The 12,795-nt window shown below is 42.1% G+C and overlaps 1 protein-coding gene across 3 annotated transcripts in view; it reads left to right on the top strand.

The window, feature by feature from the left end:
• The window catches only part of babam2 (BRISC and BRCA1 A complex member 2), a 181,907-nt gene that overhangs the window by 9,448 nt on the left and 159,664 nt on the right, over positions 1-12,795 (top strand). For all 3 annotated transcript variants that reach the window (XM_062973353.1, XM_003217369.3, XM_008104698.3), the window contains exon 3: positions 4,001-4,077. In XM_062973353.1, the coding sequence (XP_062829423.1) occupies positions 4,001-4,077 (77 nt within the window). The remainder of the gene's footprint in view (positions 1-4,000; positions 4,078-12,795) is intronic.

Genomic DNA, 12,795 nt, shown 5'->3' with positions numbered 1-12,795 from the left:
TCCACAATTTTCTTCACTCCGTCTTTTGTGTAGGGAAGATCAGGTAAGAGATGAAATTCCTGCTATTTGAAGCTTCCAAAGTTTCATTTCTTTTGTCCTTCCTGCTCAAAGCAAGAAAGATAGGCAGATAGTTTCTGGTTTTACTCAGCATGGAGTTGGAGATGGAAACTGGGAAAGATTGTCATGTAAATTCACAATCTTGCCTGCATCTGCAGTTTCAAATCTTGGTAGATGGTTTCTGCTATGAATATCTTTGTTGAAGCCTCTGGTGTAGAACCACAGTTACATTTCCATTGTAAGAATATCTTTAGTGTAAGTCAAAATAAAACTGAAGTAACATTATAAAAGCTGACATATGTATAAACTGTTGCTACCTCACAAAAAGATAAAAGCTAACAGGCCCAAATGCCTGATTGAGTCCAAAAAGAGATGTTGCTATCTTTGTGATATTGAGTGGTGAATCAATGGCCTATGTCTAAGACAGCTTCCTATATTCCTCAGTGTTCTTCTTGGCCAGAATGCAGATAGTAAGCCTGAGATAGTAATTTGAAGTTTATCAGACTTCTTGTTGGTGCTTATGCTCTCTGTATAATATAGTGGGGTTTTTATAGCACCAGTCCAAAGAACAGAGAAGCTGTAATAATAAATGCTAGAACTACCATGCTGGTAAGCATTATGCATTGAATAGAGTTTTCATTAAGGGTTACAGTTTGACAGCTGACATTTCTGAGCTGTAAGGAATACTGGAGCACAGCTCGCATAACATAATAACTACATTCTTAACTGGCATTTGCTCATGGAATTATAAGATGGGACAGACCTTTCTTTTGCTGGGAAATTATCCTGTATTTTATTTTGTTTAAATATTCTATTTTTGCTTTTAGTCTATTTTAGGACAACCAACAGTACATATAATCTGATATAAACTAAACATTACAGTAAATACTTAAAAACTGGCTAATTTGTAAAAATTGTAAAAATGAAATGTTATAATAATAATAATAATAAAAACTTTATTTTTAGATCGCCCTCTCTCCCCAGAGGGACTCAGGGCGGTTAACATACATATAAATGGCAAACATTCAATGCCACAATTTCATCACTAATATCAAAAGTATAAAGTGGCAATAACATACACATTATAATAAAATATCCACATTAGAGAAAACAATAAATGTAAACATGATAGTAAAACATTATTGCACAGAGCAAGCGTATATCTGGAGCATTTTAATGGCAGTAAGGTGATCAGTGTTAAGTTTCATGTCCAAAGTACTTAATATGATAGTGGGGCATTGATTAAGACCCCAGCTGCAAAATGTAGAGACAGTTCTTCAAAAATCCAACTTGCATAAATATTTAGCAGCAGAACTCACACTTCAGACTGTGTTTGGAAATGAATCCGATTCTGCTGAATAGTATCCCTAAGAACCATCCTTAGCTGCGGATCTGATCTTTCAGTTGAGTACAGCCCCATCCCAAAGTTGTTCAATAATTATTTAGCTGATTTCCTGTCTGACAGTATTTCTGTCATTAGCATAATGGCTAATGATGAGGGAATGTTTCTGAATCTTTTAATTGCTACCTTTTTATGTGAGCTGTCATGAAAACTTTGAAGTTTTCAAAATTTAGTCTGTTATATCTTTTTACCCATGAAAAAATGTTATATTGGAAGGCAATTGTTCTCGTAGGTCCATATTATAGCAAATGATATTGCAAAGCTGTAGACCAGTGGCTCTCAACCTGGGGTCACCAGATGTTTTTGGCCTTCAACACCCAGAAATCCTAACAGCTGGTAAACTGGTTGGGATTTCTGGGAGTTTTGGGCCAAAACACCTGGCGACACAGGTTGAGAACCACTGCCTTAAGCAGTCAGTCTTCATAGGCCTGCTTCTATTTTAAAAGTTTTAATTTCCAGTGAAAAGGCAGCAAGGAGGGTGCCAGTGCAAATTGTTTTGAAAGGAAAGTTGAGAGCTTGGGAACAGTCAACAAAAAGGCATTCTTCCGTGTTCCCACCAAATGTACCTATGAGGTTAGTGGGAGGCTCCATTTAAAAAATTTAACAGCTGTTGAAAGTTAAACTTCCACTTTGTGAGGGCCTCTTTTTTCTGTTTATATCAAATGTAGCGGCTTTCTTTTTAGCAGAGACCTTAGAAGCTAGTTTGGATTTAGTAGAGAGTGCTACTGGTGTTTACTAGTAGAGAAATTAACTCTACATCTTTACCTCCCATTCTATTAAATCCCATGCTGTATGTCTTTTTCTAAAGCCACAGGCTCAATTCTTGTGATTGTGCTTTCTGGAGGTGGATGCCAGAAATTTGCAGGTGTGAATCATGGTTTGCGTAGTAAGGAAATGTGGGAGCATAATACTGAAGAAAAAGCCAACTAAATATGGATCTAACCCACAGTACTTAACATCTATCTAACTATCTGTATATCTATATATTATTATTATATATATATAAAAGAGTGATGGCATCAGGGCAGCGGACAAAACAACAAAACTACAGGCCCCCTAACCTCGAAATTTGACAACACAACCCATCATCCATGGCTCTAGGTTGATACAACAAAAAGAAAAGAAAAATAAAGTCCTAATTAGCAGGAGAGGAATAATTGTTTTTATCCAATTACTGCCAGTTAGAAGTCTAAGTTCCACCCACTTGGTCTCCTAGCAACCTACTCAGCCCAAGGGACAGGCACAGTTAGGCCTCACTTAGGCCTCTTCCACAGATTATCTAATTTGCACTGGATTATATGGCAGTGTAGACTCAAGGCCCTTCCACACAGCTATATAACCCATTTATAATCTTATATTATCTTGACTCCACACTGCCATATAATCCACTTCAGTGTGCATTTTATACAGCTGTGAAGAAGGGGGCTCATACAATCCAGTGCTAAGCAGATAATATAAGATTATAAATATACAGTAGAGTCTCACTTATACAACATAAATAGGCCAGCAGAACGTTGGATAAGTGAATATGTTGGATAATAAGAAGGGTTTCAGAAAAAACCTCTTAAACATCAAATTAGGTAATGATTATACAAATTAAGCACCAAACATCATGTTATACAACAAATTGGACAGAAAAAGTAGTTCCATGCGCAGTAATGTTATGTAGTAATTACTGTATTTACAAATTTAGCACCAAAATATCACAATGAATTTAAAACATTGACTACAAAAACATTGACTACTAAAAGGCAGACTGCGTTGGATAATCCAGAACACTGGATAAGCAAATGTTGGATAAGTGAGATTCTACTATAATATGAAATAATTACTGTGGTAATCCAGTCCAACCCAATTCTGCCATGGAGGACACAATCCAAGCACGCCCAACAGATGGCCACCCAGCCTCTCAATAATAATAATAATAATAATAATAATAATAATAATAATAATAATAATAATATCATACAATCCTATGGTTAGCAGATACCCCTAAGGATCATCCAAGAGTTTGGAGAGACCCCTAAGGGCCATCCAGCCCAACCCTTTCTACTATGCAGCAGGACACAATCCAAGCATTCATAACACATGGACAACGTATAAATACTATACAATACTACACAGGGGCATAGACCCCCTCTACACTCACCACTTTCACAGTACACAAACAACCGAATGCATACTAAACATAAAGATAACCATACAACAGACATTCAATACCACCACTACCTCAACAATTTATCACCAACACCACCAGACAATGCCACAGCAACGCGTGGCCGGCCACAGCTAGTATTCTATGTAAGTGTTCACAGTAAACAATTGAAGAGAAGCTCTTATCTTTTCGTTTATAGTATGCATTACTTTTACTTTGTTGGTCCAATGTGTGCCAGCCTAGAAAACAAAAATAGGAACTTTATCCTTTCTATGATACCTTTGCAGCAGAATTTCCTAGTGTCAGTCCATCTGAGAAATGCGTAGTTCATTATTAGAATCTAATATTGTGTATGAATCTCTATGAATAATTTCTTTTTATTCTAGCTGTACATCCTTGACTCTTGGGCCCAGCTGTGATCGCTTTAAGTTGCATATTCCATATGCTGGAGAAACACTGAAATGTAAGTCCTTTAAGTTTTACATGATCCTCCGGGGCCCTTTTCCAGGTACCTCGTATTCCAGTGCTCACTGGGAATAGACATTTTTCTATGTTTCTTTGCCACAGTTGTAGAATGCAGCTGAGAGCCTTGCCTGGTGTTGAGTCCTCTATTAGTCTCCTATCAAATGAAGTTCTTTGTATTCATATAAGTTTATAATGTTAGTTCTGTTTTAGTTGTGGTGATTCATAGATGATATTATTATTATTATAATATTTATTTATACCCGGCTTCATCTCTCCCAAAGGGGACACAACGTGGCTTAACATAAAAGCATCAGCATAACCATTTAAAATACACAAACATAAGAACACTAAAACAGGGTTAAATATAAACAGTATTAAAAATCACAGGAAAGGCCTGCTCTCTTGTTTCCACCAACCACACTTGAGATGGAGGTGGGACTGAGAGAAGGGCCTCTCCTGAAGATCTGAGGGCCCGGGCAGGTTCATACAAGGGGATGCGGACAGTGAAATAGCCTGGGCTTGAACCGTTTAGGGCTTTAAAGATCATAACCAGCACTTTCAATTTACCCGGAACAGATTGGCAGCCAGTGGAGCTGCTGCAACCGGGGGTGTGGGGGTGTGGAGGTGTTGTCTGCTCCCTGTAGCCAGACCCAGTTAGCAGCCTAGTTGCAGCTCTTTGGACCAGCTGAAGTTTCTGAGCATTCTTCAGAGGCAGCCCACGTAAAGCTCGTTGCAGTAATCCAGATGGGATGAAATGAAGGCATGTACCACCGTGGCCAGATCTGGCTACTCAAGGAATGGGCACAGTTGGCACACAAGTTTTAATTGAGCAAAGACTCTGCTGGCCACCTCAGATACCTGGGCCTCCAGGTTCAGTGCTGAGTCCAGGAGGACTCCAAACTGTGGACCTGTGTCTTCAGGGGAAGTGTGACCCCATCCAGCACAGGCTGGATCCCTGGTCTGCCTTCTGACTGACCAGGAGCACATCTGTCTTGTCTGGATTAAGTTTCAATTTGTTTCCCCTCATCCAGTCCATTACCGATGATAGGCACTGGTTTAGGGTCAGGACAGCTTGCTTGGGTTTAGGTGAAAAGAAGTAGAGTTGAGTGTCATGGTGGTTCCGTAGTTCAAACCCCTGGGTGACCTCTCTCAGTGGTTTCATGTATATGTTAAGCATCATGGGGGACAAATTGGAACCCTAAGGAACCCCACAGGTCAATGGCCAGGAGTTCAAACAGAAGTCCCCCCACCATCACCTTCTGGGTATGGTCCTCCAGGAAGGTCCGGAGCCACTGTAAGACAGTGCCTCCCAGTCCCATCCCAGCCGAGAAGGATACCATTGTCAATGGTATGGAAAGCCACTGAGAGATCCAGGAGAACCAACAAGGACACATTCCCCATGTCTAGCTCTCTTCACCAAGGTGACCAAAGCTACCTCTGTTCTATATCCAGGCCTGAAACCAGATTAGAATGGATCTAGATAATTTGTTTCATCCAGAAATTTCTGGGGATGGAGGCCACCACTCGCTCCAGAAGCTTGCTCAGAAATGGAACGTTGGACAGTGGCCGATAGTTGTCGATTATAGAGGGGTTCAGGGATAGCTTTTTTAATATAGGTCTCACAACTGTCTCTTTTAGGCAAGTGGAACTTTGCCTTGTTCCAAGGAGGCATTGATCACCATCTTCACCCATACTGCCGGTCCCCCTTTGGCCTGTTTGATCAGCTAGAAAGGGCAAGGATCTAGAATACATGTAGCTCTCACCTCTCCAAGGATCCTGTCCACATCTTCAGGCTGCACCAATTGAAAAGTGTATCCATCAACACTGGACAAGCAGGAGCCAAAGTTACATCCATTGGAACTGTGTCTATAACAACATCCAAGTCAGAATGGACCTGAGTGACTTCATCTACAAAGTTCCTTACAAATTCTTTACAGCAGGCTGCTGAATGGTCAGGGATTGCTCCTTGGGGACCAGTATGTAATAGCCCTCTGACCACTCAGAACAGCTAATCTGGATGGGTCTTTGCAGATGCAATGGTGGCAGCAAGGAACAATTTCTTGCTGTTTCCATTGCCATAGAGTTGGTTCTCAAATACGCTCTAGCCTGTGCTCGGTCAGATTAGCTTTTGAGTTCTCCGCCAACATCGCCCTAGTCTCTGTCTCACTAGCTTCATTACTGCCAACTCCTTGGAAAATCAAGGGGCTGGTTTGGCTCTGCTCTGTGAGATGGGACATTCATGAGCCATTGTGTCCACTGCCCTGTCCATTTCCCCATTCCAGAGGTCAGCCAGAACTTTGGCAGAATCGCCTGCCAAGGCAACAGGAAAATCCCTGAGAGCCGTCAGGAATCCATCTGGATCCATAAGCCTCCTGGCGCAGGCCATCTTATTTATTATTTATTTATTTACAGTATTTATATTCCGCCCTTCTCACCCCGAAGGGGACTCAGGGCGGATTACAATGAGCACATATATGGCAAACATTCAATGCCAACAGACAAACAACATACATTAGACAGACTCAGAGGCATTTTTAACATTTTTCCAGCTTCACAATTCCGGCCACAGGGGGAGCTGTTGCTTCACCGTCCAGTAGTGGCTGTACTTCCTTATTCCTTTCCTCGTGTTTTGCTGGCAGTTTTTTATGGTGTTGCAAATTAGCCTCCCACATAAAGCGTCCCTAAATTTCCCTAAATGACAGGTGCAACTGTCTTTCGGGGCTGCATAGGTCAACAGCAAGCCGGGGCTATTAATGGTCGGAGGCTTAACCCGACCCGGGCTTCGAACTCATGACCTCTCGGTCAGTAGTGATTTATAGCAGCTGGTTACTAGCCAGCTGCGCCACAGCCCGGCCCAATCAGTCACCCACCCCTGCAGAAGTTTGGTGTCTCGAGTCTAAACTTGACCTGGTAGTGATCAGTCCAGTGAACAAGACTGACAAGTTTCTGCACACTACAATCACTTTTATCCCATTTGGCACAGAAAGCCCACAGCATGGGTAGGGCAAGACACCACCCATGGTTATCATGGAGGCCATGAAGTCCTGAGCCATTCCCAACAGGGCAGTCTCAACATGGATGTTGAAGTCTCCTAGCATTATTACCGTTGAGACTTCAACACCAACCGTAGACCACCCCAGGTAGCTCAGGCTAGCTCAGAAAGGGAGACTGTTGAGCAGCGGGGTGGGCAGTACACCAACGTAATTCCTATTCTTTACCAGTCACCCACCTTTAGGTAAATACTCTCAAACACTGTTAACTGTGGGATGGGGAACCTGGTCAGGGGGATGGAATCTCGATAGACCATTTCAACTCCATCTCCCCGCTCCAGCCCTCACCTGCTACTGCAAAGAGAGTCTCGGTGGGCACAGTTGAGAGTGATTAACCCCCCCCCCCCCAGTCTCATCCAGTCAGGTATGTGTGATACAAACCATGACAGGCTTTCGCACCACCTCCAAAATGGCTCCCCCCCCCCCCCCCAAAAAGGGCAACCCCCTTTGGTGTTGCCACTTCGGCATCAACCCCCCCCCCAGAGGCGTGTTCCTCTTATCCCCCAGCCTCTGGAGGCAACAGGTGTTTCTGCTGGACCCTTGCTTGTTTCATTCAGTCAGGACCTGAACCTTCAAAGAGCCATTTGCCAAAGGCAGCTGTAAAACAGCAACAAAACTGCAAGCATCTAACAGCAACAAACTGCCTTTTCCTTCCAGCTCCTAGAATAATAGAATCATAGAGTTGTAAGAGGCCTCATGGGCCATCCAGTCCAACCCCCTTCCAAGAAGCTGGAAAATCACATTCAAAGCACCCCAGACAGATGGCCATCCAGCCTCTGCTTAAAAGCCTCCAAAGAAGGAGCCTCCACCACACCCTGGGGCAGAGAGTTCCAGTGCCGAACAGCTCTTACAGTTAGGAAGTTCTTCCTAATATTCAGGTGGAATCTCCTTTCCTGCAGTTTGAAGCTATTGTTCCGCATCCTAGTCTCCAGGGCAGTAGAAAACAAGCTTGCTCCCTCCTCCCTATGACTTCCCCTCACATATTTATTCATGGCTATCATGTCTCCTCTCAGCCTTCTGTTCTGCAGGCTAAACATGCCCAGCTCTTTAAGCCGCTCCTCATAGGGCTTGTTCATTGATCATTTTGAGTTGTTTGTGATCTTTTGAAAAGTATGCCTAGCAGTGTCATTGGTTCCTATATGAATCAACATGAAGGGGGGGGGGAGGGTGAAGGGGCTTTATGAGCCTGGTGAGCCTATGAGTGACATGGTGTATTTTTGCCCCCGGGAGGCAGCATATTTCTCGAGTCATTCCATCTGGTCTGGAGATGATGGCTTCCATTCTTCTTAAGGAGGCAGTCGCCTACTACCAAGACCTGTTTCCTTTGAGGATTGACAGGGTCCTTTTTGTGCAAGGTAGTGTGTAGGTCCCCTGAAAAGTATTCCTGTTGAAGTGGATTGTGTAGGTGTAAGGTGTTGTCCTCCTCCTCAACATCCCAAGTGCATTCGTCAAGGACACTCCATTGAGATGTGTCCAGGAGCCCATCACTCTCTTAAGGGTGTTCCTGTTGTGCAACATCCTTGCTGATGTTTTATTGTTTGTATCCTGATTAAAAATATACTGTCAGCATCTCAAAAATAAAGTTGAAATGTGTTAATATATATTTTGAATAAATGATGTAGAACTATATTTCAGTCCTAAGTTTAATTTGATAGTCATAAATGACAAGCAGTTGAAGGCCAGTTGATAGGGTTCAGTTATGGGCATCATTCCCATAGAGACCAAGTGAACTCACAATGGAGAGAGGTGTTCTTACCAACAACAGCTGGAAAAATCAAAATACAGTAACAGCAGAAAAGAAGCATCTGTTCCTGTTGGAGTTTGATCACATCCCCTCTATCAAAACCAGTGCTTGGGTTCATTTGGAATTATTACCTCCTGACTCTAATTCCTGACTCTAATTCGCAAAAGTACTGTAATCCTGACCCGGCTTTCTGTTCCTTCCACAGAAGCACAGTAGTTTTTTTGGCAGCACATTAACTATTGTAGGCTGATGTAGATGTCTGATTTCTCTTAAAATAAAAAAAAGGAATAAAATGAATCTGGAACTGCTTTACAAGTGGGAAACATTATTTTTGACACTTTGTCTTCCTGGTTAGTAGACCCCCATGGAGTATATCCCTATAGAATTTTCCCATTCTGTATCCTTCTCTTTTAATCTTCATCAGTGCTTCCTGACTCTGCGGAGAAGTTCTGCAGCTCTTTTACTTGAACTAGGTTATACTTAGTTTAAGGATTCGAGCAACTGTTCTGCAGAGAGTAAAGAAATATGAGGAGAAAAGGAAAGTGGTTCAAGGGCAGTTATCCCTTCCTGTGTAGTCTTTTGGGACAAAGCGTGGGGAACTTCAGTTAGAGACAGGGACAGAAAGTACTCTGTCCCCTTTGAGACCCGAAAGCAGCTAAGTTTTGGTGGTACATTGAACACATACTACTCTTTCTTTCAGTAAGCAAAAACCAAAATTCTGAGAGAGTTCTTAGAGTTTAATTTGACTTTAAAAATAAGATGCATATTCCCACACTATTTTTGAGGTGAGACAATGATTCCCATGATTGAAAATAATAACAACAACAACAACAACAATCCCTCCCATAGGTGCCACCTTGTCTTGGTGGGGGGGCTTAACTGTTTCAGTGATGACTGAGAGCTGTCACCAAGGTCCAACCAAGCCAGAGAGGTCTCAGCTGAGGAGTAGAAGTAAGAGCACCTAACCCATTAGCATTATGGAGAATCAAACCAAAACCAAAGTCTATACTGGCTCGGTCGTCGCCCAGGATAAAAAGGACCCCGGTGGATGCTGCTGATTCTGGACATCCATCGACAATTGCTCTACGGAATCAAAATACAAATGAACAGTCACAGAAGCGACAGAAATATACAATGCCAGAAAACCGCACAGTTATGAAATGCCATTACAAATCAGAACCTCAAAAGCGTGGCTACCAAAAAAGGATGCATCAACTGTGGAAACAAGAGTACCCTGACTCACAGATAACAGAACCCCAACTGGCTGACCAACGAAGATTCATAATCAGAAACAAAGTGTTTAGTGAAGTTGAACTCGAAGAAATCCAGAAAATCTGCAAAGCAAATTACCATCACACCACAGCACAGACAGCAGCAGAGACGCCAGCAACACTTGGAATGGTGGAACAGATTGAACCAGAAGAAAGTGTGGAGCTTTTCCAAGAATTTGAAGAACCAGCACTTGAAACACCTGTTGAACCACCAGGAACCCTGAAAGCAAGACAACAAGAGATCAAGGATAAGAACATGGCTCATGCTGCAGCAAATGCAATAAGAGAGCGGCTTCCAACTCTAAAAACAGTGCCCAAGAAACACCTGGCTCCTCTCATGAAAGATATGAATACAGTACTCTCCACTGTCCAAATAACATCAATTGAACAAACAAACCAGTATGCCTACAGTGCAACAGTGATAGTAACAGAAGAGCCTAGGCTCTTACAACCAAGGCAGCCCCAAATAAAAACGACTGGAAAACCAAAGTGGAAGGTCAGGCTAGAGTTGAAAATCAAGAAACTTAGATCAGATGCAAGTAACCTGAAAAATATGAAAAAGAAGAAAGTGAAGAATGACAAAATAAAGCAATACCTGATCCGAAAGTACTGGCTGAACACCAGAAAAATTGAAGAAGCTTTGGAAACCGCAAAAGAACAAATTACAGCAACAGCCAGAAAAATTGAAAGATATGAAGCCAGAATCATCCAGTACAGACAAAATCAACTGTTTCAGTCAGACCAAAGATGGTTCTACCAGAGTCTGAACTAAACAACAGACACAGTAGCCATAAAGCCAGAGAAAACTGCAACAATGAAGTTCTGGAAAGAACTTTGGGAAAATAATAAGAACTACAACAAAAACGCTGGGTGGATAAAGGAGTTTGAAGGAAAATTCTCACAGAACAAAATGGAACAGATGGAAATAACAACTGAAATGATCAGCAAACGAGTGCAAAAAGTCAAGAACTGGACATCGCCTGGTAGTGATCAACTTCATGGATTCTGGCTCAAACATCTGATTAGTTTACATGGAAAAATGGCCCAACAATTCAATGAGATGCTGCAGAAAGGAAGTATCAGTGAATGACTAACAACTGGAAGAACATACCTGATACAAAAGGATCCAGCAAAAGGAGCAGCACCAGGAAACTACAGGCCAATAACGTGTCTGCCCACTATGTTTAAACTACTGACTGGCATCATAGCTGACAGAATTCAAGACTATCTTGAAGAAAAAAACATCTTGCCAGACGAACAGAAAGGCAACAAACGGAAAAGCAGGGGCACAAAAGACCAGTTATTGATTGACAAAATGATTCAGGAGAACTGTAAAAGCCGAAAAGCTAATCTTCACATGACGTGGATTGACTACAAAAAGGCCTTTGACTCACTCCCACACAGCTGGATCAACAAGTGCCTGGACGCCATCGGGATTAGTAAAAACGTTGGCACGTTTATTGAAAACATGATGGAACACTGGAAAACTGAACTGTTTGCTGGAAATGAAAGCTAAGGACTTGTCAACATCAGAAGAGGAATTTTCCAGGGAGATTCATTGTCCCCTCTGCTTTTCATTATTGCCATGATCCCCCTGTCAACAATCTTACAAAAAACAAACCTCAACTATCAAACATCTAAGGAATCTCACAAAATTTCGCATCTGATGTACATGGATGACCTGAAGCTGTATGGGAAAACGGAAACTGAAATCCAGTCTCTGACTAACACTGTCCGATTTTTTAGCACTGATATCAGCATGGAGTTTGGTTTGGACAAATGTTCAACAGTGGCATTGAGGAAGGGAAAAATCATTGAAAGTGAGGGCATAAATATGCCTAATGGCCAAACAATAAAGTGTCACCAGCCAGAGGCCTATAAATATCTGGGTATATTACAGCTGGACAACATCAAGCATGAACATGTGAAGATTGTGGTCAGCAAAGTATACACACAAAGGGTCAGAAAAATTCTCAAAAGCAAGCTCAATGGAGGCAACACCGTCAAGGCCATAGACACCTGGGCCATACCTGTCATAAGAACTACTGCTGGCATTATAAATTTGACACAGGTGGAACTGGACAATTTGGACAGAAAAACAAGAAAACTCATGACCATTAATCATTCACTGCACCCTCGCAGTGATGTTGACCAGCTATATCTGCTTAGAAGATCAGGGGGCAGAGGAGTCTTACAAGTAAAACAAGCAGTCAAAGAAGAACATGCCCTGGCAGAATATGTAAAACAAAGTGAAGAACCTGCTTTGATTGAAGTTAAAAATCAGAAACTCCTCAAAGCACAGCAGACAAAAAACCAGTACAAGAAAACCGCACTACAAACTAGAGCTGACAGCTGGCACAATAAAAGATTGCATTGAACGTTCCTTGACAAAATTGAAGGAATAGCTGATAAGGAGAAGACCTATGGCTCACGAATGGGACATCGAAGAAGGAGACAGAAGCCACAATAGACATTGACAAAATTACGATCTGCCAACTGCAAAAGGCCACCCTACTGGGATCTGCGCGCATCATCCGAAAATACATCACACAGTCTTAAACACTTCGGAAGTGTTTGACTTGTGATTTTGTGATGCAAAATCCAGCATATCTATCTTGTTTGCTGTGTCAGGCTATGTTGTTGTGTTAATA

Source organism: Anolis carolinensis, chromosome 1 (assembly GCF_035594765.1).
Source record: "Anolis carolinensis isolate JA03-04 chromosome 1, rAnoCar3.1.pri, whole genome shotgun sequence".
Classification (NCBI taxonomy): domain Eukaryota; kingdom Metazoa; phylum Chordata; class Lepidosauria; order Squamata; family Dactyloidae; genus Anolis; species Anolis carolinensis.
This window is presented reverse-complemented; position numbering and strand designations above follow the sequence as displayed.